At 48.7% G+C, this 27161-nt stretch overlaps 3 protein-coding genes across 3 annotated transcripts in view; 1 reads left to right on the top strand and 2 right to left on the bottom strand.

The window, feature by feature from the left end:
• LOC144496924 (class I histocompatibility antigen, F10 alpha chain-like) overlaps positions 1–27161 on the top strand; it is a 329140-nt gene that overhangs the window by 203517 nt on the left and 98462 nt on the right. The window lies entirely within an intron of this gene.
• Positions 4071–27161, bottom strand: part of LOC144497684 (class I histocompatibility antigen, F10 alpha chain-like) — a 52797-nt gene continuing 29706 nt past the window's right edge. Inside the window, 1 exon segment of the mRNA XM_078219126.1 lies at positions 4071–4347. Within this exon segment, the coding sequence (XP_078075252.1) occupies positions 4244–4347 (104 nt within the window). The 3' untranslated portion in view covers positions 4071–4243.
• LOC144497529 (class I histocompatibility antigen, F10 alpha chain-like) lies at positions 9899–26469 on the bottom strand. Its single transcript, XM_078218927.1, has 5 exons — positions 26361–26469; positions 23466–23726; positions 22829–23101; positions 17177–17440; positions 9899–10026 (listed from the first exon to the last, which is right to left on the bottom strand). Exons 2-5 carry the CDS (start codon positions 23692–23694, stop codon positions 9899–9901), a joined length of 894 nt encoding a protein of 297 aa, XP_078075053.1. The 5' UTR covers positions 23695–23726; positions 26361–26469.

Genomic DNA, 27161 nt, shown 5'->3' with positions numbered 1-27161 from the left:
CCTCAAGCCCCTCAGCCTTTCCTCATAGGATTTTCCCACCATACCAGGCAACATCCTGGTAAATCTCCTCTGCACCCTTTCCAACACTTCCACATCCTTCCTATAATGCAGTGACCAGAACTGTACGCAATACTCCAAGTGCGGCCACACCAGAGTTTTGTGCAATTGCAACATGACCTCCTGGTTTCGAAACTCAATCCCTCTCCCAATAAAAGCTAACACACCGTACGCCTTCTTAACAACCCTATCAACCTGGGTGCCAACTTTCAGGGATCTATGCACATGGACACCCAGATCCCTCTGTTCATCCACACTACCAAGTATCTTACCATTAGCCCAGTACTCTGTATTCCTATTACTCCTCCCAAAGTGAATCACTTCGCACTTTTCTGCATTAAACTGCATTTGTCAGCTCTCAGCCCAGCTCTGCAGCTTATCTATGTCCCTTTGTAACCTGCCACTTCCCTCCGCACTGTCTACAACTCCACCGACTTTAGTGTCATCCGCAAATTTACTAACCCATCCTTCTGCACCCTCATCCAAGTCATTAATAAAAATGACAAACAACAGTGGCCCCAAAACAGATCCTTGCGGTACACCACTGGTACCTGAACTCCAGGATGAATATTTCCCATCAACCACCACCCTCTGTTTTCTTACAGCTCGCCAATTCCTGATCCAAACCAGTAAATCACCCTCAATCCCATGTGTCCGTATTTTCTGCAAAAGCTTACCATGGGGAACCTAATCAAACGCTTTGCTGAAATCCATATACACCACATCAACCGCTTTACCCTCATCCACCTCTTTGGTCACCTTCTCAAAGAACTCAATAAGGTTTGTGAGGCACGACCTACCCTTCACAAAACCGTGCTGACTATCCCAAATCAAATTATTCCTTTCTATGTGATTATAAATCCTATCTCTTATAATCCTTTCCAATACTTTGCCCACAACAGAAGTAAGGCTCACTGGTCTATAATTACCAGGGTTGTCCCTCCTCCCCTTTTTGAACAAGGGGACAACATTTGCTATCCTCCAGTCTTCTGGCACTGTTCCAGTAGACAATGACGACCCAAAGATCAAAGCCAAAGGCTCTGCAATCTCCCCCCTAGCCTCCCAGAGAATCCTAGGATAAATCCCATCCGGCCCAGGGGACTTATATATTTTTACCCTATCCAGAATTGCTAACACCTCCTCCTTATGAACCTCAATCCCATCCAGTCCAACAGCCTGCATCTCAGTACTCCTCTCGACACTGTCCCTCTCCAGTGTGAATACTGACGAAAAATATTCATTTAGTGCCTCTCCTATCTCTTCAGACTCCACGCACAACTTCCCACTCCTGTCCTTGACTGGCCCTAATCTTACCCTCGTCATTCTTTTACTCCTGACATACCTATAGAAAGCTTTCGGGTTTTCCTTGATCCTACCTGCCAAAGACTTCTCATGTCCGCTCCTGGCTCTTCTTAACTCTTTCTTTAGGTCCTTCCTGGCTAACTTGTAACTCTCAAGCTCCCTAACTGAGCCTTTATGTCTCATCTTAACATAAGTCTCCTTCTTCCTCTTCACAAGAGATTCAATCTCCTTAGTAAACCACAGTTCCCTCACACGTCTGTTTCCTCCCTGCCTGACAGGTACATATTTATCAAGGACGTGTAGTAGCTGTTCCTTGAACAAGTTCCACATTACAATTGTGCCCATCCCCTGCAGTTTCCTTCCCCTATGCCAGCTAAATCTCCCCAAACCGCATCATAATTTCCTTTCCCCCAGCTATAACTCTTGCCCTTTGGTATATACCTATCCTTTTCCATAGCTAAGGTAAACGTAATCGAATTGCGGTCACTGTCACTAAAGTGCTTACCTACCTCCAAATCTAACACCTGGCCTGTTTCATTACCCAGTACCAAATCCAATGTGGCCTCGCCTCTTGTTGGTCTTTCTACATTCTGTGTCAGGAAGCCTTCCTGCACACATTGGACAAAAACCGACCCCTCCAAAATTCTCGAACTATAGCTTTTCCAGTCAATATTTGTAAAGTTAAAGTCCCCCAGTACAACTACCCTGTTACTTTCGCTCCTATCCAGAATCATCTTTGCAATCTTTTCCTGTACATCTCTGGAACTTTTCAGAGATCTATAAAAATCTCCCAACAGGGTGACCTCTCCTTTCCTGTTTCTAACCTCAGACCAAACTACCTCAGTAGACGAGTCCTCCTCAATGTCCTTTCTGCCACCGTAATACTGTCCTTGACTAACAATGCCACACCTCCCCCTCTTTTACCACCTTCCCTGCACTTACTGAAACATCTAAACCCTGGAACCTGCAAAAACCATTCCTGTCCCTGCTCTATCCATGTCTCCGAGATGGCCATAACATCGAAATCCCAGGTAGCAACCCATGCTGCAAGTTCACCCACCTTATTCCGGATTCTCCTGGCGTTGAAGTATATACACTTCAAACCACCTTCCTGCCTGCTAGTACACTCCTGCGACCCTGAAACCTCATTCATGACCTCACTACTGTCAACTTCCTGCACAGTAAGAAGTTTAACAACACCAGGTTAACCTGGTGTTGTTAAACTTCTTACTGTGTTTACCCCAGTCCAACGCCGGCATCTCCACATCATAACTTCCTGCACACCAGAGCTACAATTCAGGTACCCACCCCCCTGCTGAATTACTTTAAACCCTCCCGAAGAGCATTAGCAAATTTTCTCCCCCAAGATATTGGTACACCTCTGGTTCAGGTGCAGACCATCCTGTTTGTAGAGGTCCCACCTACCCCAGAAAGAGCCCCAATTGTCCAGGGATCTGAAACCTTCCCTCCTGCACCATCCCTGTAACCACGTGTTCAACTGCTCTCTTTCCCTATTCCTCTCCTCACTATCACGTGGCACGGGTAACAAACCAGAGATAACAACTTTGTTTGTTCTAGCCCTAAGCTTCCACCCTAACTCCCTGAATTTCTGCCTTACATCCCCACCCCTTTTCCTACCTATGTCTTGAGTACCTATGTGAACCACAACTTGGGGCAGGTCCCCCTCCCCCTTAAGGATTTCGAAAACACGATCCGAGACATCGTGGACTCTGGCTCCTGGGAGGCAACACACCAACCGCGAGTCTCTCTCGTTCCCGCAGAATCTCTTGTCCGTCCCTTCAACTATGGAGTCCCCAATGACTAATCCTCTACACCTCTCCCCCCTTCCCTTCTGAGCCACAAGGACAGACTCTGAGTCAGCGACCTGTACACTATGGCTTACCCCTGCTCAGTCTCCCCCCCCCCCCCCAAAGGCATCCAAAAGTGTACTGTCCCCAATTTCTACTACATTTCTTGTTTCTCCCCCCACTTGGATGGCTCCCTGTACCTTGGTGCGGCGGTTAGTTTGCTCATCCTCCCTTCCCCTACCCTTCTGAGCTGCCGGGCCGGACTCTGCGCCGGAGGCACGGCCACTATTGCTTCCCCCAGGTAGGCTGCTCCCCTCAACAGCACTCAAACAGGAGTGCTTATTTTTAAGGGGCACAGCCACTGGGGTACTCTCTAGTACCTGACCTTCCTTTTTGAAATCTGTTCTTGCTGCTAATTTATTGTTACTAATTCCTCTTGATGTACATTTCTGGTCATTTCTTCTCAAATTCATAGAATCATACAGTGCAGAAGGAGGCCATTCAGCCCATCATGTTTGCACCGACCACAATACCACCCAGACCCCTCTCACCGCAACCCATGCATTTACCCTAGCTAGTCCCCCTGACACTAAGGGGCAATTTTAGCATTGCCAGTCCACCTAACCCGCACATCTTTGGACTGTGGGAGGAAACCGGAGCACCCGGAGGCAACCCATGCAGACACGAGGAGAATGTGCAAACTCCACACAGAAAGTGACCTAAGCTGGGAATTGAATCCAGGTCCCTGGCGCTGTGAAGCAGCAGTGCTAACCACTGTGCCACCGTAACGCCCATGTCTTGAAATGTTCTCCACTGCAGTGGTGTTACCCTACCCCAGTAATATTAGTTTTGTATTGAAGACTTTGCAGAGGCAGGAAGTGAAAATAAATCATTTATTGCAGACATTGCAGCAAAGTTACAGATTGCAGTTTGCAGTGAACGAGACAAGTTCCTAGAATTTGTGCAGGATGATAGGGCAGATCAGAATAGCTTAAAAAGTGCAGCACCAAATAGGGGAATTCCTGACAAACCATGACCACAGTTCCAGTTACAGAGTTACAAATGTGGAACTTGAATCAGTTAATGGTTGTCAGCTTGATGACATCACATCTTCCCTCATTCTCTTGTCCACTGCTGTTCTCAGGGACTGGTACCTCTGGATTAAACTGCCGGGCCCGCACTGGGGATGAGAAAGAAAGACATCACTTTAGAGTGAGGCAAACCCAGCAGAGCTGGAGCACCCCCAACAAAACACATCAGATCCACCCAACTCCCACATATACCAACAGCAAAGTCCATCAGACGCCTCACGCCTAATAATGCAGAAACCTGGAATAGTACAGAGAGTGTCAGGGTGAAATTAAAAAGGAAATCAGAAAAGTAAAGAGAGGGCATGAAAAATGCTGCCAAGAAAATATCAAAGAACCTCCAAACATGCTGTATCAGTACATGAAGAGAAAAGGATAAGGAAAGGGGAGAACTTTTTGGAGACCAACAAGATAGCCTGTGAGAGAGGGTGGAGAATGTGGCGAGGTTGTGAATAAATACATTATGTGGAGATGCCGGCGTTGGACTGGGGTAAAACACATTAAGAAGTTTAACAACACCAGGTGAAAGTCCAACAGGTTTATTTGGTAGCAAAAGCCACACAAGCTTTCAGAGCTCCAAGCCCCTTCTTCAGGTGAGTGGAAATTCTGTTCACAGGTGCCTGGTGATTGTCGAGCGGTGTTCATTCATCCATTGTCGCAGCGTCTGCATAGTTTCCCCAATGTACCATGCCTCGGGACATCCTTTCCTGCAGCGTATCAGGTAGACAACGTTGGCCGAGTTGCAAGAGTATGTACCGTGTACCTGGTGGATGGTGTTCTCACGTGAGATGATGGCATCTGTGTCAATGATCCGGCACGTCTTGCTGAGGTCGCTGTGACAGGGTTGTGTGGTGTCGTGGTCACTGTTCTCCTGAAAGCTGAGTAGTCTTCTGCGGACAATGGTCTGTTTGAGGTTGTACGGTTGTTTGAAGGCAAGAAGTGGGGGTGTGGGGATGGCCTTGGCGAGATGTTCGTCTTCATCAATGTCATGTTGAAGGCTCCGGAGGAGATGCCGTAGCTTCTCCACTCCAGGGAAGTACTGGACGACGAAGGGTACTCTGTCCACTGTGTCCCGTGTTTGTCTTCTGAGGAGGTCGGTACGGTTTTTCGCTGTGGCGCGTTGGAACTGTTGATCAATGAGTCGAGCGCTATATCCTGTTCTCATGAGGGCATCTTTCAGCGTCTGGAGGTGTCTGTTGCGATCCTCCTCATCTGAGCAGATCCTGTGTATATGGAGGGCTTGTCCGTAGGGGATGGCTTCTTTAACTGTTTAGGGTGGAAGCTGGGGAAGTGGAGCATCATGAGGTTATCCGTGGGCTTGCGGTACAGTGAGGTGCTGAGGTGACCGTCCTTAATGGAGATGCGTGTGTCCAAGAATGCAACCGATTCCGGAGAGTAGTCCATGGTGAGTCTGATGGTGGGGTGGAACTTGTTGATGTCATCATAGAGTTGTTTCAGTCATTGTTCACCATGAGTCCAAAGGAAGAAAATGTCATCGATGTATCTAGTGTATAGCATCGGTTGAAGGTCCCGTGCGGTGAAGAAGTCTTGTTCGAACCTGTGCATGAAGATGTTGGCATATTGAGGTGCGAATTTGGTCCCCATGGCTGTTCCGTGTGTCTGGATGAAGAACTGGTTGTTGAAGGTGAAGACATTGTGGTCCAGGATGAAGCGGATGAGTTGTAAAATTGCATCTGGAAACTGGCATTTGTCGGCGCTGAGCACTGAGGCCATTGCAGCAATGCCATCATCGTGGGGATGCTGGTGTAGAGTGCCGAGACATCCATTGTGACGAGGAGTGCTCCTGGTTCAACTGCTCCATGTATGCCGAGTTTCTGTAGGAAGTCCACAGTGTCATGACAAAAGCTGGGAGTTCTTCGTACAATGGGTTTCAGGATGCCCTCGACATAGCCGGAGAGGTTCCCGCACAAGGTTCCATTGCCCGATATGATGGGATGGCCAGGTGTGTTTGCCTTGTGTATCTTCGGGAGGCAGTAGAGATTTCCAACGTGTGGAGTACGTGGGATGAGAGCAAGGAGGGTGCTCTGAAGGTCCGGATCAAAGGTCTTGATCAGAGTGTTGAGTTGATGGGTGTGTTCTTTGGTCGGATCTGCAGGTAACTGTCTGCAGTGTTCCTCATTGTTTAGTTGTCATTTAGAAGTGTACTGATACATCGATTACATTTTCTTCCTTTGGACTCATGGTGAACAATCACTGAAACAACTCTATGATGACATCAACAAGTTCCATCCCACCATCAGACTCACCATGGACGACTCTCCGGAATCGGTTGCATTCTTGGACACACGCATCTCCATTAAGGATGGTCACCTCAGTACCTCACCGTACCGCAAGCCCACGGATAACCTCACGATGCTCCACTGCCCTAGCTTCCACCCTAAACATGTTAAAGAAGCCATCCCCTACGGACAAGCCCCCCCGTATACACAGGATCTGCTCGGATGAGGAGGATCGCAACAGACACCTCCAGACGCTGAAAGATGCCCTCATGAGAACAGGATATAGTGCTCGACTCATTGATCAACAGTTCCAACGCGCTATAGTGAAAAACCGCACCGACCTCCTCAGAAGACAAACATGGGACACAATAGACAGAGTACCCTTCGTCGTCCATTACTTCCCCGGAGCGGAGAAGCTACGGCATCTCCTCCGGAGCCTTCAACATGTCATTGATGAAGACGAACATCTCTCCAAGGCTATCCCCACACCCGCATTTCTTGCCTTCAAACAATCACACAACCTCAAACAGACCATTGTCCGCAGCAAACTACCCAGCCTTCAGGAGAACAGTGACCACGACACCACACAACCCTGCCACAGCAACCTCGGCAAGACATGCTGGATCATTGACACAGATGACATCATCTCATGTGAGAACACCATCCACCAGGTACACGGCACATACTCTTGCAACTCGGCCAACGTTGTCTACGTGATACGCTGCAGGAAAGGATGTTCCGAGGCATGGTACATTGGGGAAAACATGCAGACGCTGCGACAACGGATGAATGAACACCGCTCGACAATCACCAGGCAAGACTGTTCTCTTCCTGTTGGGAAGCACTTCAGCGGTCACGGGCATTCGGCCTCTGATATTCGGGTAAGCATTCTCCAAGGCGGCCTTCACGACACACGGCGGCGCAGAGTCGCTGAGCAGAAACTGATAGCCATGTTCTGCACACACGAGGACGGCCTCAACCGGGATATTGGGTTCATGTCACACTATTTGTAACCCCCACAGCTTGCCTGAACCTGCAAAGTTTCACTGGCTGTCTTGTCTGGAGACAATACACATCTTTTTAGCCTGTCTTGATGCTCTCTCCACTCACGTTGTTTGTATCTTAAAGACTTGATTAGCTGTAAGTATTCGCATTCCAACCATTATTCATGTAAATTGAGTTTGTGTCTTTATATGCCCTGTTTGTGAACAGAATTCCCACTCACCTGAAGAAGGGGCTTGGAGCTCCGAAAGCTCGTATGGCTTTTGCTACAAAATAAACCTGTTGGACTTTAACCTGGTGTTGTTAAACTTCTTACAATAAATACATTGCCACTGTGTTTGGGAAACAGGGAGCAATGTTGACATTGCAGTTGAGGAGGAAATGTGTGAATTACTGCATCAGATAAACATTGTAAGAGATGATGTATTCAGGGATTTTACAAGTTTGAGAGGAGATAAATCACCAGGTTAAAAGGAGCAAAGGAGGGAATTGCAGAGGCTCCGATAATCAGAATCATTCTTCCCGGTCACAGGAGAGTGAACGGAGATTAAAGGACTGACAGCATTACACCATGGATTGAAAAGGGATGAAGGGGCAATCTGAGTAATTATACACCAGTTAGTTTAACTTACTTGGTGGGAAAATTATTGGAATTAATAATTCCAATGTGATGAAGTATAAACCTTCATTTAGAAAGGCACAGATTAATCAAGGAAAGTTAGCGTGGATTTAAGGTGAGCTCATCATTGAAAATTTGGAAGAGGGGAGAAGGAGGCTTGATGAGCTCAAACCCATCAGACCCCTAAACACCAGCACAATTCATCAGAGCAACAAACACGAGTCCCTCACTCCCACACTCACCCAAACCCCTCACTCCCACACTGACCCCAGTCCCTCACTCCCACACTGACCCGAGCCCCTCACTCCCACACTGACCCAAACCCCTCACTCCCACACGCACCCGAGCCCCTCACTCCCACACTGACCCGAGTCCCCCACTCCCACACTGACCCGAGTCCCCCACTCCCACACTGACCCCAGTCCCCCACTCCCGCACTGACCCGAGCCCCCCACTCCCACACTGACCCGAGCCCCCCACTCCCGCACTGACCCGAGCCCCCCACTCCCACACTGACCCCAGTCCCCCACTCCCACACTGACCCCAGTCCCCCCTCCCACACTGACCCGAGTCCCCCACTCCCACACTGACCCGAGTCCCCCACTCCCACACTGACCCCAGTCCCCCACTCCCACACTGACCCCAGTCCCCCACTCCCACACTGACCCCAGTCCCCCACTCCCACACTGACCCCAGTCCCCCCTCCCACACTGACCCGAGTCCCCCCTCCCACACTGACCCGAGCCCCCTCACTCCCACACTGACCCGAGTCCTCCACTCCCACACTGACCCCAGTCCCTCACTCCCACACTGACCTGAGCCCCTCACTCCCACACTGACCCGAGTCCCCAACTCCCACACTGACCCGAGTCCCCAACTCCCACACTGACCCGAGTCCCCCACTCCCACACTGACCCCAGTCCCTCACTCCCACACTGACCTGAGCCCCTCACTCCCACACTGACCTGAGCCCCTCACTCCCACACTGACCTGAGCCCCTCACTCCCACACTGACCCGAGCCCCCCACTCCCACACTGACCCGAGTCCCCCACTCCCACACTGACCCGAGCCCCTCACTCCCGCACTGACCCGAGCCCCTCACTCCCGCACTGACCCGAGACCCCCACTCCCACACTGACCCGAGTCCCCCACTCCCACACTGACCCGAGTCCCCCACTCCCACACTGACCCGAGTCCCCCACTCCCACACTGACCCGAGTCCCCCACTCCCACACTGACCCGAGTCCCCCACTCCCACACTGACCCGAGTCCCCCACTCCCACACTGACCCGAGTCCCCCACTCCCACACTGACCCGAGTCCCCCACTCCCACACTGACCCGAGTCCCCCACTCCCACACTGACCCGAGTCCCCCACTCCCACACTGACCCGAGTCCCCCACTCCCACACTGACCCGAGTCCTCCACTCCCACACTGACCCGAGCCCCCCACTCCCATACTGACCCGAGTCCCCCACTCCCACACTGACCCGAGTCCCCCACTCCCACACTGACCCGAGTCCCCCACTCCCACACTGACCTGAGCCCCTCACTCCTGCAGGGATCCGGGACTCTCACTGATGCCCTCAACTCCTCATCCAACATGAGAACCCAGAATTCTCAAACTCTCCCCCTTTTTCTTGAGCCCCTCACCCTCCCTATCCCAACCCTGCGGCTCTCCCACCCACTCTGTGACCTCCTCCACACCAACCTGAGTCCCACAGCCTGAGCCACCCCCACCTGGAATACTCTCCCACAATCCCTCCCCCCAGTGAGGAGCTGCTATTTTCCCTTCAAATTCCTGCCTTTCTTGGTGTAGATGACGACAGCCACAATGATGAGAGCGATGAGCACGAGGACCCCGACCACAATCCCGACAGTAACAGCAACCTGGGAGCGAGACTTTGGTTCTGTTAGAGAGAGAATCAGAGAGACTGAGTGAATCAGGGAGAGGGAAAAGTGAGAATCAGAGAGAGGGAGAGAGAGAACGTGAAAGTGGGAGAGAATGAAAGAGGCCAAGAAGGGAGGGAGAGAGAGAGAATCAGAAAGAGAGAGAAATCAGAGAGAGAGACAAAATGAAAGAGAGTGAGTCAGAGAGAGAGAGAGAATCAGGAAACACAGGATATACGACATAAAAATCAGCCAATCAACCCATCCAGTTGATGCTGGTGTTTATGTTCCACTTGAGCCTCCTCCCATCTTCCCACATCTAATTCAACCATTTTAACTCTATTCCCTTCTCTTTTGCTTGTCTATTTTCCTCTTAATCTACTGTTCAGTTCAGCCACTCCCTGCAGTAGCGAGCTTCACATTCTCTTCATTCTTTGGTAAAGAGATCTCTCCTGAATTTCCCATTGCGTTTCTTGGTGACTATCCTGCATTGATGGCCTCCAGTTTGTCCTTCCCACAAGAGCAAACATTCTTTCTGTTTCCAGTCTATAAAAACCTTGCATAATTTTGGGCGGCACGGTAGCACAGTGGTTAGCACTGCTGCTTCACAGCTCCAGGGTCCTGGGTTCGATTCCCGGCTCGGGTCACTGTCTGTGTGGAGTTTGCACATTCTCCTCGTGTCTGCGTGGGTTTCCTCCGGGTGCTCCGGTTTCCTCCCACAAAGATGTGCGGGTTAGGTTGATTGGCCAGGTTAAAAATTGCCCCTGAGATGCGTAGGTTAGAGGGATTAGCGGGTAAATATGTGGGGGTAGGGCTTGGGTGGGATTGTGGTCGGTGCAGACTCGATGGGCCGAATGGCCTCCTTCTGCACTGTAGGGTTCTATGATTTTCAAGACCTCGACTAGGTCAACCCTCAGCCTTCTGTTTTCCTGAGTGCGGAGACCCGGTCAATCCTTCACCGAGATGTCCACCCACTCATTCCTGGAATCATCTTTGTAAATCATCTCTGCACTCTCTCCCCTGAATCTATATCCTTTGTATGAAATGGTGACCGGAACTGCACACGTGCTAAATGTCCTATAATGAAGGCTGATACAGGTTTAGCAATAACATCCCTGCTTTACAATTCAATCTCTCGAGAAATAAAACCTGGTTTTCCATTTATTTTGTTTATGACCTTGTCTAACCTGTTACTGATTGGTGTATTTGTACACCCAGATCCCTTTGTTCCTCAACTCCATCCACACCGGCACCTTCCAGGTAATAAGTGACCTCCCGATACATCTTTAACAGAAAACTACCTTCACGTTTATCTGTGCTGAACTCCATTCACCAATTATTTGCTCATTCTAAAAGTTTATGAATGTCCAATTAATGTATTGCAGTTCTCCTCAATATTGACTAATTCATCACAATTTGATGTCCTCTGCAAATTGAGAAATGGGGCGGAATTTTCCGAGATTATTTTCATTGTCCGGCTGGCGTGAAAACGAGAGAGTGCCTGAACCATTTCTTTGAGCGTGTTTTCACTCCCAATCTTACAGACGTAAATATTGACAATATGGGCTAGACTGTTTCTATCCAAAAGAGGCAGTGGTTGGGGCATAACCCGACAGACAGCCTGCAGCTCAGATCGGAGCCACAAACTGCACATTCGCAGAAAAGGCGAAAAAGGCAGCCGTTACCCTGCCACAACTCCCCCCCCCGCCCCCCCCGACCCTTCCCCCGGCCAGATACAGCCTCACCCTCCCCGCCACGGACATCAGGGACTCTGCCCAATTTTCCAACTGCCTTACCCTCCTTACACCCCCTTGCACATGATCCCCTCATCACCCCCTGCCCCTAATTGCCAAGTGACATGACCCTCTCCCCTGCCAACCCTATCATGACAGAGGCAGCAGCGCTAACCGCTGTGCCTAATGACCAAATCCCCGCTGCTGGAGATGCAGCAACTGAGCCAGGGAATGCAGGAAGGGCTGACAGCAACACTGGACCAACTGTGAGGCTGTTGGGAGGAGTCCCAAAGCTTTCAGGTGGGCCAGCTATTGCCTGTCTTGCGTGGTTCCCAGGACAACACTGAAGCTCGCTTGTTACATTGTGATGAATGCACAAAAATGCAAATTGACCCATTTTCACCCATTCTCTTTTGGTCAGGTAGGAATGGATGGGAAAAGGGGCACTATTCCCACCAGTCAGCTCACTCCCCAATTTAGTACATCTTCATGCTGAAAAATGGGCATTATGAGGTCGTAAAATTCTACCCATGGTGTTCTTGGTTCCAATAACCAAATCATTGAGTGTAAATTGTAAACAGTGGTGAGCCGAGCACTGATCCTTGTGGGACACCATTTCCCACTGTCTGTAACTCTGAATAACTCCCTTTACTCACACTCTCTGCTTTCTGTCTCAAAGTCAGTGAGCAATCCATTCTGTCACTTTTCCCTAACTCCACATTCTCTGACCTTATCCATTAGTCTATCACCAGTCACCTTATCTATTACATTGAAAAAATCATATTAAATTATATCTACTACATTATCATCACCTGTTACATCCTCAAAAAATCCACTAAGTGGAGTAAAACAAGACTCTCCATTTCAAGATCCATGCTGACTATTCATTATTGTAATAACTCAGGAAGCCGACTGGAAAGGAACAATGTTTTGTTTGTCAAAGTAAAATTAAAACACAACCCTGTGGTACGTGTACATGAGTTCCATTTGGATGATAGAATACCGGACGCTCAGGGGACCGCCTTATCAAGGGCTCTGGATACGGGTTCCACCTGGTTAGGCAATTGCCAATCACCCAGGCACTCGTATCCCATGAGTCTTACTGGGAGGTCAACCAGGGATTCCCTTTGTAGGTACTCGGGGTTATCACATCCCTCCACCTCCATGCCTGAGGGCTCTCCCTCACTCCTGAGATGTCAAGAACATCTTCATCCTTTGACCAATGGCTTTCTTTCCATTGCATCCTCCACCTGGTCAGGAGAGGTCCATCGAGTCGGCGACCGTCTCTTTCTTGATGACCGCCGAAGTGTCACTGCAGGTGGCTCACTCTCCACAACAACCTCTGGCTGAGATTCCGCTGCCTCAATTTCCATTTCTAAGGCCGAGTCCTCCCCAGCTGTTTTGAAGCCAAGCGTTGGTTGAGTTTCTTTGCTGCCAGTCGATGTGCACGGTGCCGAAGATGGCACGTTCGATGTGCCAGTTGCTTCTGTCGAACGTTTCGGACGGCGTCAGAGGGTCAATATGTTTCCTTACTATCTTGTCTTCAGTTTTTACAGTGTATAACACTGGGCCGATCCTTGAGGGAGGAACCCGTGGTGTCCATTGGGTGCTATCTCCAAAGTTTTGCACGTGGACGGTGTCTCCTGGTTTAAAATTCCAATCAGGCGAATGCCCCCCCTTGGCCCATATTTTGTGCTTTTTGTTTCTCCTCAATTTTTACACTTAGATTCAGGAAAGTGAGGCTCAGCCTGATCCCGCAGGCGTGTGCCCATCAGGAATTCTGCTGGGGCGAAACCCGTCATTATGTACAGGGTTGCCCTGGAGTTAAAATGAACTGTACCAACTTTGTGCCCAAGGAGCCCTGAGTTTGTTTTTTTCATGCTGCTTTTGAACACTTTTTTGAACTGCTTTTGAACCCAAAGATCTGCGGGTTAGGTTGACTGGCCATGCTAAAATTGCCCCTTAGTGTCCTGAGATGCGTAGGTTAGAGGGATTAGCGGGTAAATGTGTAGGGATATGGGGGTAGGGCCTGGGTGGGATTGTGGTCGGTGCAGACTCAATGGGCCAGATGGCCTCTTTCTGCATTGTAGGGTTTCTAAGGTTCTATGATTCTACTTGGACTGCTCGCCCTGTGAAGCCATTCAATGAGAGGTGATATGGGGCTGTGCAGACATGTCTTACTCCATTTGTGGTCATGAATGTTTTGAACTCTTCACTGGTAAACGGGTCCCATTGCCTGTTACGAGGACCTCTGGTATCTCATGCGTACTGAAAGACTGCCCGAGCTTTTCTATGGTGTTATATGAAGTGGTAAAAGCCACCCGGTGTAGACCAATCTACTTCGGGTGGGCATCAATCAATATCAGAAACATTGAGCCCATAAATGGCCCTGCACAATCCAAGGACTTCCCGGCCATTCCCAGGAGAACAGAGAGGCTACTGGTGGGGCCCCCTGGTTATCCTGGCAAGCTTTGCATGTTTGAACCAGTTCCTCTATGTCCCCATCTGTACCAGGCTGCCAAACATAGTTTCCAGCTCACATTTTCATCATTCGATATTGTATTTGTCAAAGTAAAAGTTAAAACACAACTTTGTGGTCCATGTACATGAGTCCCATCCAGGATGATAGAACACCGGACACGCTCAAGGGATTGACTTATCAAGGGCTCTGGATACGAGTTCCACCTGGTTAGGCAATTGCCTATCACCACTGGAACTCAGATTCCCATGAGTCTGACTGGGGGGTCAATCAGGGATTCCCCTTGTAGGTGCTGGGGGTTATCACAACTCTCATATTTTTTGCTTTCATAGAATCTACGGAACAGAGGCAGGCCCTTTGGCCGAAACTGGCCCTAGCCGACCAAAATATCCATCTAACTTAACTCCATTTGCCTGTATTTGACCCATATCCCCCTAAACCTTTCAGATCCATGTATCTGTCCAAATGCCTTTTAAATGTTGTCAATGTCCCTGCTTCAACCACTTCCTCCGGCAGCTCTTTGCACATATGTACCATTCTCTGTGTAAAACAGTTGCTCCTCAGGTTTCCATTAATTTTTTCCCCTCTTAACATAAACCTATGCTCTCGAGTTCTCGATTCCCCAACCCTGGGAAAAAGACTGAGTGCATTCACCCTATCCATGTCCCTCATGATCTTATTATATACCTCTACAAGATCACCCCTTAGTCTCCTACGCTCCAAAGGAAAAAAGTCCTCGCATGTCCAATCTCTCCCTACAACACAGTCCCTTCAGTCCTGGCAACATCCTTGTAAATCTCTTCTGTACTCTTTCGAGTTTAATAACATATTTCCTGTAGCAGGGCGACCAAAACTGAACACAATACTCCAAGTGCGGCCTCACCAACGTCCTGTGCAACTGCAACATAACTTCCCAACTTCTATACTCAGTGACTTGACTGAAGGCCAGCGTGCCAAAAGGCTTCTTCACTGCCCTATCTACCTGTGACTCCACTTTCAGAGAACTGTGCACCTGAACTCCAAGGTCCCTAAGTTCAACGAAACTCCCTAAGGTCCTACAATTCACTGTTAAAGTCTGAGCTTGATTTGACTTTCCAAAATGCAACAGCTCACACTCATCTGTGTTGAACTCCATTTGCCATTTCTCGGCCCATTTCTCCAGCTGATCAAGATCCTGCTCCAATTTTTGACAAGCTTCCTCACTGCCTAAAATACCACCTACTTTAGTGTCTTCTGCAAACTTACTGATCATGCCTTGTACATTCTCATCCAAATTGTTGATATAGATAACAAACAGCAATGGGCCCAGCACCGACCCCTGGGGCATACACTAGTCACAGGCATCCAGTCCGACAAGCACCCTTCCACCATTACCTTCTCCTTCCTATCATCACGACAATTACATCAGCAATTTGCCAGCTCTCCCTGGATTCCATGTGATCTCACCTTCCAGAGCAGCCTGCCATATAGAAATTTATCAAAGGCCTTACTGAAGTCCAAATAGACTTTCTAGATTTTCATGAATTCTCTCCAATAGACAGAGTTCCAGTATTTTTCTGAACATTCATCCGAAGTTGACTGGAGTAAACATCCAGAATACACTAGGTCCTGTAATACTGTAATATCCCAGGATACACTGGCCCTGTCATACTGTAATATCCCAGGATACACTGGCCCTGTAATACTGTAATATCCCAGGATACACTCGGCCCTGTCATACTGTAATATCCCAGGATACACTGGCCCTGTAATACTGTAATATCCCAGGATACACTGGCCCTGTCATACTGTAATATCCCAGGATACACTGGCCCTGTCATACTGTAATATCCCAGGATACACTGGCCCTGTCATACTGTAATATCCCAGGATACACTGGCCCTGTAATACTGTAATAGTGTGGAAATGCCGGCGTTGGACTGGGGTAAACACAGTAAGAAGTTTAACAACACCAGGTTAAAGTCCAACAGGTTTATTTGGTAGCAAAAGCTACCAAATAAACCTGTTGGACTTTAACCTGGTGTTGTTAAACTTTATACTGTAATAGCCCAGGATACACTGGCCCTGTCATACTGTAATATCCCAGGATACACTGGCCCTGTAATACTGTAATATCCCAGGATACACTCGGCCCTGTCATACTGTAATATCCCAGGATACACTGGCCCTGTCATACTGTAATATCCCAGGATACACTGGCCCTGTAATACTGTAATAGCCCAGGATACACTGGCCCTGTCACACTATAATATCCCAGGATACACTGGCCCTGTAATACTGTAATATCCCAGGATACAGTGACACTGTAATACTGTAATATCCCAGGATACACTGGCCCTGTAATATTGTAATATCCCAGGATACACTGGCCCTGTAATACTGTAATATCCCAGGATACAGTGGCCCTGTAAGATTGTACTATCCCAGGATACACTGGCCTTGTCATTCTGTAATATCCCAGGATAGACTGGCCCTGTAATACTGTAATATCCCAGGATACACTGGCCTTGTCATACTGGAATATCCCAGGATACACTGGCCCTGTCATACTGTAATATCCCAGGATACACTGGCCCTGTAATACTGTAATATCTCAGGATACACTGGCCTGTCACACAGTAATATCTCATGATCCACAGGCGCCCTTTCCTACTATAATATTCAACAATGCAATGGGTCCTGCACTTCCTGTTATTTGCCACAATGCACCGGGCCCTGTCATGCTATAATATCGCAGGATACACTGGGGCAGATTGCACAGTAAAATCCCAGGACACACAATCACTTTCCTTTAATGGTGACACCATGATGATGTAATGCATTGAAGATTAATATTTATTTCCTTCTTGCTCTATACTGGGCCTCAGGCTGTCCTGGGCTGACAGCTCAGCACTGACCCTCCCTCCTGTGACCCTGGTCTGAGGCTGGGTCCTCTCGAACAGTGAGAAATAGTCTTACCGTAAATCACCACCAGTGTCTCATTCATCCCGCTGTGTTCCACCCGACAGGAATACTCGGCCTGGTCCTCTGGATCAAACTCTGCCCATTTCCGGATCTGGTAGGTGCTGTCGTGATTGGGTAAGATCCCACTGGACAGAGTCTCATCAATCACCACTTCATCTCTCCACAGATTCACCTCGATGGCTTGAGGGTAAAACCCAGTGACGGCACAGGACAGCTGGTTAGAATCACCCAGACGGGTAAAGGACACGATCGGGGCAACTGAGAGAGAAAGAAAGAGGAGTCAGTACAGGAACCTCGAGATGGAGGGTCCCGGCATCACCCCCTTCACCGACTCTCACTCCCCCACTCACTCACCGACTCTCACTCCCCGCTCACACACCCACTCTCACTCCCCCCTCACTCACCGACTCTCACTCCCCCCTCACTCACCGACTCTCACTCCCCCCTCACTCACCGACTCTCACTCCCCCCTCACTCAAAGACTCTCACTCCCCCCTCACTCAAAGACTCTCACTCCTCCCTCACTCACCCACTCTCACTCACCCACTCTCACTCACCCCTCACTCAACGACTCTCACTCCCCCCTCACTCACGACTCTCACTCCCCCCTCACTCACTGACTCTCACTCCCCCCTCACTCACCGACTCTCACTCCCCCCTCACTCACCGACTCTCACGCGCCCTCACTCACCGACTCCCACGCCCCCCTCACTCACCGACTCTCACGCCCCCCTCACTCCCCCCTCACTCACCCACTCTCACTCCCCCCTCACTCACCGACTCTCCCTCCTTCCCTCCCTCACTCACTCTAAGTCCCGTGTCAGAACTGTGCCTTTAAGGAATGTATTTGTATTTCTTCTAAAGGGACTGTTTTATATGTCAACTCTGATGACTGCAGCAACCCACATGCTGATGATTGTTACGAAGTGGAAGTTGATCTCCTCTCTGAGAACTGATACTCAGCCACTGAAAGAGCATTACGTCCCTTCATAATCTGTTAAAATGTGTGTGAGAAGGTTTAATATCTGCACTTCAGCAACTTTTAGTGATCAAATCAAAATAACTACCTGAGATTCCCTCTGTAAAGCAACAAGTAACACAATATTTATCTAACTAACAGCAATCAGGTTAACTAAACAATTAACAAACCGAATAAAGCACGATTCCAATGGAATGCTCTTTAGATAAATCCAATTCCCATTTTTTACAAAACAATTTGAATTTCTAGTCACTCTCAAAATTTTAACCAGTTTTGTCATCTTCCGGAATGCTCTGTCTTTATCTTCTGTTTCCACTAACTTCCGTTTGTACCTTTACGCTTGAGATGAGGCTTTCTTTTAAGACATAAATGTGGCTGTCACTCTGTTAGAGACAGTTGCTGTCTGTCTCTCTCTCCCTCTCTCTCTCAAGCTGTAAACCGTGGCAGATGCATTTGCTGGCAGAGGCAGGAGTGTGGCTTTTATACCCCTGATGACATATCAAAAATCCCCACAATAGGATTGGTTTACCACTAGTTATCAAAACATCAAATTCAAATCTGAGAGGCTGCTGCTATTCAAATCCCTAATTTAAACTGATTGTTTAAAGTTACTGCCCAGGCTCATGATACAATGTACAGTGTACAGCAGTGTACAGCCTACTCTTCAGTACAGAAATAAAAACCTTTTTTTAAACAGCCCATGCAATGCCTTCTGCTCCGAGCATTTTTACAATTGTGTTATCATTTTAAAAACATAAACTTCACAATATAATGCGGAAGAATCATTGCTCCTAATTATTGGGGTGTTTGTTTTAAACTCAGCGAATGCAGTTTTGGGAAATGTTGTGGTTTTCTCCTGGTGTTTCAGAGTCGGGTGTAATTAGGTTGATTGGCAAGAAGGAAATCATGTCAATGGGAGCAGTTTGGGTTACAGAGGGACAGGCAGGCAGTTGCTGTTTCAATTTGAAAAAGGAAGGAGCAGCTCTTTTCTCTCTCCCTTTCTCTGTCTGGAAATTGCAGTCTGGAAGCTGATAGAAAATAAGTATCTCCCTCCAGCTTTCTGCAAAATGCACTCGGTGTTTTCTACCTTTCTCTCTATCTGTCACGCGTCACTCAATGACTCAGTCCCCCTCACCCACTGATTCCCACCCCCCTCTCACTCACCCACCGATTTCCACTCACTCCCACCTCACCCACTGATTCCCACTCACTCCCCCCTCACTCACCCTGACCCACTGATTCCCGCTCCCTCCTCACTCACCGACTCTCGCTCCCTCCTCACTCACCAACTCTCGCTCCCCCCTCACTCACCCACTCTCGCTCCCCCCTCACTCACCCACTCTCGCTCCCCCCTCACCCACTGATTCCCACTACCTCCACCCTCACCGAATCTCACTCCCGCCTCACTCACCGACACTCACTCCCTCCTCACTCACCGACTCTCACTCCCCCCTCACTCACCGATTCCCACTCACTCCTCCCTCACCCACTGATTCCTACTCCCACCTCACTAACCGATTCTCATTCACTCCTCACTCACCGACTCTCACTCCCCCCTCACTCACCGACTCTCACTCCCCCCTCACTCACCGACTCTCACTCCCCCCTCACTCACATTCGCACGACGACTCAGTTCCCCCTCACTCACCGACTCTCACTCCCCCCTCACTCACCGACTCCCACTCCGCCCTCAATCACCAACTCTCACTCCGCCCCTCACTCACCGACTCTCACTTCCCCCTCACTCACCGACCCTCCCTCCCCCTTCACTCACCGACTCTCACTCCCCGCTCACTCACCGACTCTCACTCCCCCCTCACTCACCGACTCTCACTCCCCCCTCAGTCACCGACTCTCACTCCCCCTCACCCTCCGACTCCCACTCCCCCCTCACTCACCGACTCTCATTCCCCCTCACTCACCGACTCTCACTCCCCCCTCACTCACCGACTCTCACTCCCCCCTCATTCACCGACTCTCACTCCCCCCTCACTCACCGATTCCCACTCACTCCTCACTCACCCACTGATTCCCAATACCTCCACCCTCACCGAATCTCACTCCTGCCTCACTCACCGACTTTCACTCCCGCCTCACTCACCGACTCTCACTCCCTCCTCACTCACCGACTCTCACTCCCCCCTCACTCACCGATTCCCACTCACTCCTCCCTCACCCACTGATTCCTACTCCCCCCTCACTAACCGACTCTCACTCCCCCCTCACTCACATTCGCACAACGACTCAGTTCCCCCTCACTCACCGACTCCCACTCCCCCCTCACTCACATTCGCACAACGACTCAGTTCCCCCTCACTCACCGACTCTCACTCCCCCCTCAATCACGAACTCTCACTCCACCCCTCACTCACCAACTCTCACTCCCCCCTCACTCACCGACCCTCCCTCCCCCTTCACTCACCGACTCTCACTCCCCGCTCACTCACCGACTCTCACTCCCCCCTCACTCACCGACTCTCACTCCCCCCTCACCCTCCGACACCCACTCCCCCCTCACTCACCGACTCTCATTCCCCCTCACTCACCGACTCTCACTCCACCCTCTCTCACCGACTCTCACTCCCCCCCTCACTCACCGACTCTCACTCCCCCCTCACTCACCGACTCTCACTCCACCCTCTCTCACCGACTCTCACTACCCCCCTCACTCACTGACTCTTACTCCCCCCCTCACTCACCGACTCTCACTCCCCCCTCACTCACCGACTCTCACTCCCCCCTCACTCACCGACTCTCACTCCCCCCTCGCTCACCGACTCTCACTCCACCCTCACTCACCGACTCTCACTCCCCCCTCACTCACCGACGCTCACTCCACCCTCTCTCACCGACTCTCACTCCCCCCCTCACTCACCGACTCTCACTCCCCCCTCACTCACCGACTCTCACTCCCCCCTCGCTCACCGACTCTCACTCCCCCCTCGCTCACCGACTCTCACTCCCCCCTCACTCACCGATGCTCACTCCTCCCCTCAGTAATCAGAGTTGACACATAAAACAGTCCCTTTAGAAGAAATGCAAATACATTGCTTAAAAGCACAGTTCTGACACAGGGGACTTAGAGTGAGTGAGGGAGGGAGGAAGTGAGATTCAGTGAGTGAAGGAGGCGAGAGAGCCGGTGAGTGAGGGGGGGGAGTGAGAGTCGGTGAGAGAGGGGGGAGTGAGAGTCGGTGAGTGAGGGGGGAGTGAGAGTCGTTGAGTGAGGGGGGAGTGAGAGTGGGTGAGTTAGGGAGGAGTGAGAGTCGGTGAGTGAGCGGGAGTGAGAGTCCCACTCCCCTCCCCACTCACCGACTCTCACTCCCCCCTCACTCACCGACTCTCACTCCCCCCTCACTCACCGACTCTCACTCCCGCTCACTCACCGACTCTCACTCCCCCCTCACTCACCGACTCTCGCTCCCCCCTCTCTCACCAACTCTCACTCCCCCCCCTCACTCACCGGCTCTCTCACCTCCTTCACTCACCGAATCTCACTCCCTCCCTCCCTCACTCACTCTAAGTCCCCTGTGTCAGAACTGTGCTTTTAAGGAATGTATTTGCATTTCTTCTAAAGGGACTGTTTTATATGTCAACTCTGATTACTGCAGCAGCCCACATGCTGATAATTGTTACGAAGTGGAAGTTGATTTCCTCTCTGAGAACTGATACTCAGCCACTGAAAGAGCATTACGTCCCTTCATAATCTGTTAAAGTGTGTGTGAGAAGGGTTAATATCTGCTCTTCAGCAACTTTTAGTGGTCAAATCAAAATAACTACCTGAGATTCCCTCTGTAAAGCAACAAGTAACACTTTATTTATCTAACTAACAGCAATCAGGTTAACAAAACAATTAACAAACCGAATAAAGCACGATTCCAATGGAATGCTGTTTAGAAAACTCCAATTGTTACAATTGTGTTATCATTTTAAAAACATAAACTTCACAACATAATGCGGAAGAGTAATTGGTCCTAAGTATTGGGGTGTTTGTTTTAATCTGAGCTAATGCAGTTTTGTGAAATGTTGTGGTTTTCTCCTGGTGTTTCAGAGTCGGGTGTAATTAGGTTGATTGGCAAGAATGAAATCATGTCAATGGGAGCAGTTTGGGTTACAGAGGGACAGGCAGGCAGTTGCTGTTTCAATTTGAAAAACGAAGGAGCAGCTCTTTCTCTCTCCCTTTCTCTGTCTGGAAATTGCAGTCTGGGAGCTGATAGAAAATAAGTATCTCCCTCCAGCTTTCTGCAAAATGCACTCGGTGTTTTCTACCTTTCTCTCTATCTGTCACGCGTCACTCAATGACTCAGTCCCCCTCACCCACTGATTCCCACCCCCCTCTCACTCACCCACCGATTCCCACTCACTCCCACCTCACCCACTGATTCCCACTCACTCCCCCCTCACTCACCCTGACCCACTGATTCCCGCTCCCTCCTCACTCACCGACTCTCGCTCCCCCCTCACTCACCAACTCTCGCTCCCCCCTCACTCACCGACTCTCGCTCCCCCTCACTCACCGACTCTCGCTCCCCCCCTCACTCACCGACTCTCGCTCCCCCCTCACTCACCGACTCTCACTCCCCCCTCACTCACCGACTCTCACTCCCCCCCTCACTCACCGACTCTCGCTCCCCCCATCACTCACCAATTCTCGCTCCCCCCTCACTCACCAGCTGTCAGTTCACTCTGTCCGAACTCGAGGGATTTCCTCAGCCACTCAATACAGTCCACCTCCAGTAATTGTTTGAATCGCTCATTCTGGGCAGTATCCCTGTCAAGATTGTTTTTGATGATCTCTCCCCAGGTCACTGGGGTCACCCACACCATGTGATCCTTGTCGAAGCTGAGCACATCCTGTCCATTCCACCCAATCCGGTTGAATGCACTCGTGGTCCCATCATCCCTCAGATTGCAGCCAGTCATCATCTGTAAAACATGGATTCCTGTGGATCACAAACAGCCAATTAGAGTCAGTCCCAATGTGAGATACCACCCCCACAGCCAATCCAAGCTAGTTCCACTCAGAAGCCAGACCCACTCTATCAAGAGCCAATCAAATCAAGCGAGGCACCTCCCACCACATAGAAAGCCAATCAGCGGCAGTTACACTAAGTGGATCTCATGTCCTCCACACACAGCCAATCCGAGCCAGTCTCTCTTGGATACATTCCCTCCACTCATTGATCGCCAATCAAATTTGCTGTCACATATCCAATCGTAGCCAATCAGCCTCTGGCTCCCAGTTCCTGATCCATTCTTGGTTTCTTCCCACCTGCACCCCCGAGTGGTGGGAAAGTGAGGACTCACTTCCTGTCTGCTGGGACAGAGAAATGAAGACCGGAAAAGACAATTTGACAATCATCCCCAGCTCTTGTGCGAGAATCTTCTTCTGTTCCCAAGCCTCATGTCCGTCGATCTCCACCATCCTCTGCTCCTGGGGGATCAGCTCCTTCCGATCGCTGTCGTACACAACAACCCGGAGATCATCCACATAACCGACAAGCACAAACTCCGGGAAACCCGGGATCGGAGTCATTCCCGTGACGGAAATCCGGAGAGAGTGAGAACCTGAAAAACAGAGAGAGATCAAGGTATGAACACAAAACACCAGCATCCACCGTTGGGCACCAGATTAGAAACTCCATGTTATGAATTTAGACCAGACCCCAACTCTCTTTTTTGACTTTGACATTCGTGTGAGGATAAAGTGTTTCACTCGAGGTGTCATTCCAATGACCCACTAGGAAGCTTTTGTCAAAACAAACTTTATTTAACAGTACAGTTTAACTATAACAAAAAGAAATAGCCTCAACTTTTACCAACTGAAATTCTTACATGTGACAAGATACAACTCTTAACTGCTGGATTATTTCTAATTGTTCCAATTTAAGCAATATTCCTCATAGACATAAACACCTCCTGAAAATCAGTCAGCAAACAGCCTTACATGTGGGTATCTGAGCTGGGTATCTCCAGCCTCCAAAACACCTCTGGAGAGAGACCTATTTTCGAGCAGGTCCCAAACTACAGTCTTTAGAGAAAGAGAGAGAGAATAATGCTTCTGGCAGGTCCAGGCAGACAACTGTCTGCTTGTCTTCCTGTAAGCTTAGCTCTTCCCATCAGCATATAACTTCCTCTTGTCAATCAACCGAATTAAACCTTACTCTGAAACCCCAGGGACAACCCAAAAAAATAAACAAAACAGCTCAGATAAAAGCAAAAAGAAACATTATCTGGGATAAATTATGCTTCTGCACTCTCAGCATGTGGGCTGCTGTTTGTGGGCAAATCGGCACTGTAATCAGAGCTGAAGTTGAAAACAATCCCTTCACAAGAAACATGATATAGATACATTTCTTAAAGGCACAGTATCCTCACACCTCCCCCTTAAAAAAAACAGCAATAAAAAATGGCTTCATTTTTCATAACTTCAAGTTTCACACTATTAGTACTACATATATATATATATATATATATAAAATATACACATTCTAGTAAATCAATGCATGCAAGTATAATAGTTCTATTGTCCAGTACAGTCATTCTCTTCCGACATTGAATATTCCTTCCTCTTTCATGAAATTGTTGATGAAGCATCAGCAATCACATTCTCACTTTCTGCCACATTGTAATTCTCATATAAAATGGCTGTAATAATAAACTCCATCTAAAGAGCCTTTCACTTTGATCTCTAAATTTCTCCAGAGACGTCAATGGATTATGATCAGTGTAAATAACTGTCTCAGATGAATTGCTGACAACATAAACGTTAAAATGTTGCAATGCCAACACCAAACTCAATGTTTCTTTTCTCAATGGTTGAATCTCTTTTGATGGTTATTTCGTTTTCCAGAAAAAAGTACCCAATTGGTCTTTATATCCTTTTGTCATCTTCTTGTAATAGAACAGCCACATCACTCGCATCAATGGCCATCTTGAATGGTTTTGCATAATTTGTTCTTGCCAACACAGGTGCAGTGGTTAACACATTATTCAGGCGGCCAAATGCCCTCTGACATTCACCGTCCACTGAAATTTTGCATGTTTTTTCAGCAAGTCAGTCAGTGCAGCAACCATAATGCAAATGTTTGGCACAAAATTCCTATAAAAACCATCCAGGTCCAAGAATGCAGTACTTCACTTTTCACCGGCAGTATTGGGCACTCCCCAATAACCTTTGTTTTCACCGACCGTAGGGCCTTCCATCCATGTCTAATTGTATGGACTATGAATGTGACTTTGGTTTTTGTAAACTCGTTCTTAGCCAAGTTTACCACCAAGCCTGCATCCTGAAGCCAATTGAACAATTCCGCTCGGTGCTCCAAATGTTCCTTCCACATCTGTCTGAAAACCACCAGTTTGTTTATGTACACAGCACAATTAGGTAGTCCAGAAATGACCTTATTAGTTAATGTTTGAAATGTGGCTCGTGCATTTTTCATTTCAAATGGCATGATTTTAAACTGGTACTGACCATTTTTTGTCATGAAAGCCAAAATCTCCTTTGCCCTTTCGGATAAAGGTACCCGCCAGTATCCTTTTAGTAAGTCAAGTTTGGAAATAAAAGTCACTTGTCCCACCTTCTGAATGCAGTCTCCCAAGAAAGGAATGGGATATGAATCTTATTTTGTAACTGCATTAACTTTCCTATAGTCCACACAGAATTGTTGGGTGTCATCTCATTTTGGAACCCTCACTACGGGTGAGCTGCACTCTCTCCAACTCACTTCAATTATGTAATTTTTAAATATGCTTTCAATCTCCTTTTGAACCTATGCCAACTTTGGAGGGTTAAGCTTGTACAGATATTGCTTAATTGGAACAGCATTTCTTACATCTACGTTGTGCATAATTATTTTAGTCCTTCCCAGTTTATTCCCACATATCTCTCCCTGTGGTTGTAGTAACTCTTTCAGGCCATTTTGATTTTCCTCCAGAAGGTAACTCAATCGTTTATTTCAATTTCCGATTACTTCCACATTATCCAATCTAATTTGAAGAATGTCAAATGCAGAATCATCTGGACTTATTTCTTCACTCTGCATTGTCATAACTAATGCATCCCCCTTCTGCTTTCCTTCCCGATCAAAATATTGCTTGAGTATATTCTCAGGAAACACTCTGTGAGATTTCCTTCGATCCAACGTTCTTGTCATATAATTCTCCACGGGTACTATCAAGCAGCACCTGCTTAATGATAACCTGCTCAGTGACGCCCAGTTTGGGTTTCACCAGGGTCACTCAGCTCCTGACCTCATTACAGCCTTGGTTCAAACATGGACAAAATAGCTGAATTCCAGAGGTGAGGTGAAAGTGACAGCCCTTGATATCAAGGCCACATTCGGCCAAGTGTGGCATCAAGGAACTCTAGCGAAACTGAAATCAATGGGTATCAGGTGGCAAACTCTCCGCTGGTTGGAGTCATACCTGGCACATAGGAATGTGATTGTGGAGGGTCAGTCATCTCAGCTCCAGGACATCTGTGCAGGAATGAACAATGGGGAACCTGTGGACGTGGTGTATCTGGATTTCCAGAAGGCATTTGACAAGGTGACCCACCAAAGACTGCTACACAAGATAAAGGTGCACGGTATTACGGGTAATGTACTAGCATGGATAGAGGATTGGTTAACTAACAGAAAGCAAAGAGTGAGGGTAAATTGGTGTTTTTCTGGTTGGCGATCAGTGACTAGTGGTGTGCCTCATGGTTCAGTGTTGGGACCGCAATTGTTTACAATTTACAGAGATGATTTGGAGTTGGGGACTAAGTGTAGTGTGTCAAAATTCACAGATGACACTAAGATGAGTGGCAGAGCAAAGTGTGCAGAGGACGCTGAAAGTCTGCAAAGGGATATAGATAGGCTAAGTGAGTGGGCGAGGGTTTGGCAGATGGAGTATAGTGTTGGTAAATGGGAAGTCATCCATTTTGGTAGGAATAACAGCAAAATGGACTATTATTTAAATGGTAAAAAATTGTAGCATGCTGCTGTGCAGAGGGACCTG

Source organism: Mustelus asterias, chromosome 8 (genome assembly GCF_964213995.1).
Source record: "Mustelus asterias chromosome 8, sMusAst1.hap1.1, whole genome shotgun sequence".
In the NCBI taxonomy this organism is placed as follows: Eukaryota; Metazoa; Chordata; class Chondrichthyes; order Carcharhiniformes; family Triakidae; genus Mustelus; species Mustelus asterias.
This window is presented reverse-complemented; position numbering and strand designations above follow the sequence as displayed.

What these genes read in the sequence shown, in the direction of transcription:
- LOC144497529 (XM_078218927.1), bottom strand. Translation starts at nt 23,694, where the DNA reads ATGACTCCGATCCCGGGTTTCCCGGAGTTTGTGCTTGTCGGTTATGTG. An exon ending in TCTGTCCCAGCAGACAGGAA is followed by an intron (nt 23,102 to 23,465) that starts GTGAGTCCTCAC and finishes TGTGATCCACAG; the next exon opens with GAATCCATGTTTTACAGATG. An exon ending in ACAGAGTGAACTGACAGCTG is followed by an intron (nt 17,441 to 22,828) that starts GTGAGTGAGGGG and finishes TTTCTCTCTCAG; the next exon opens with TTGCCCCGATCGTGTCCTTT.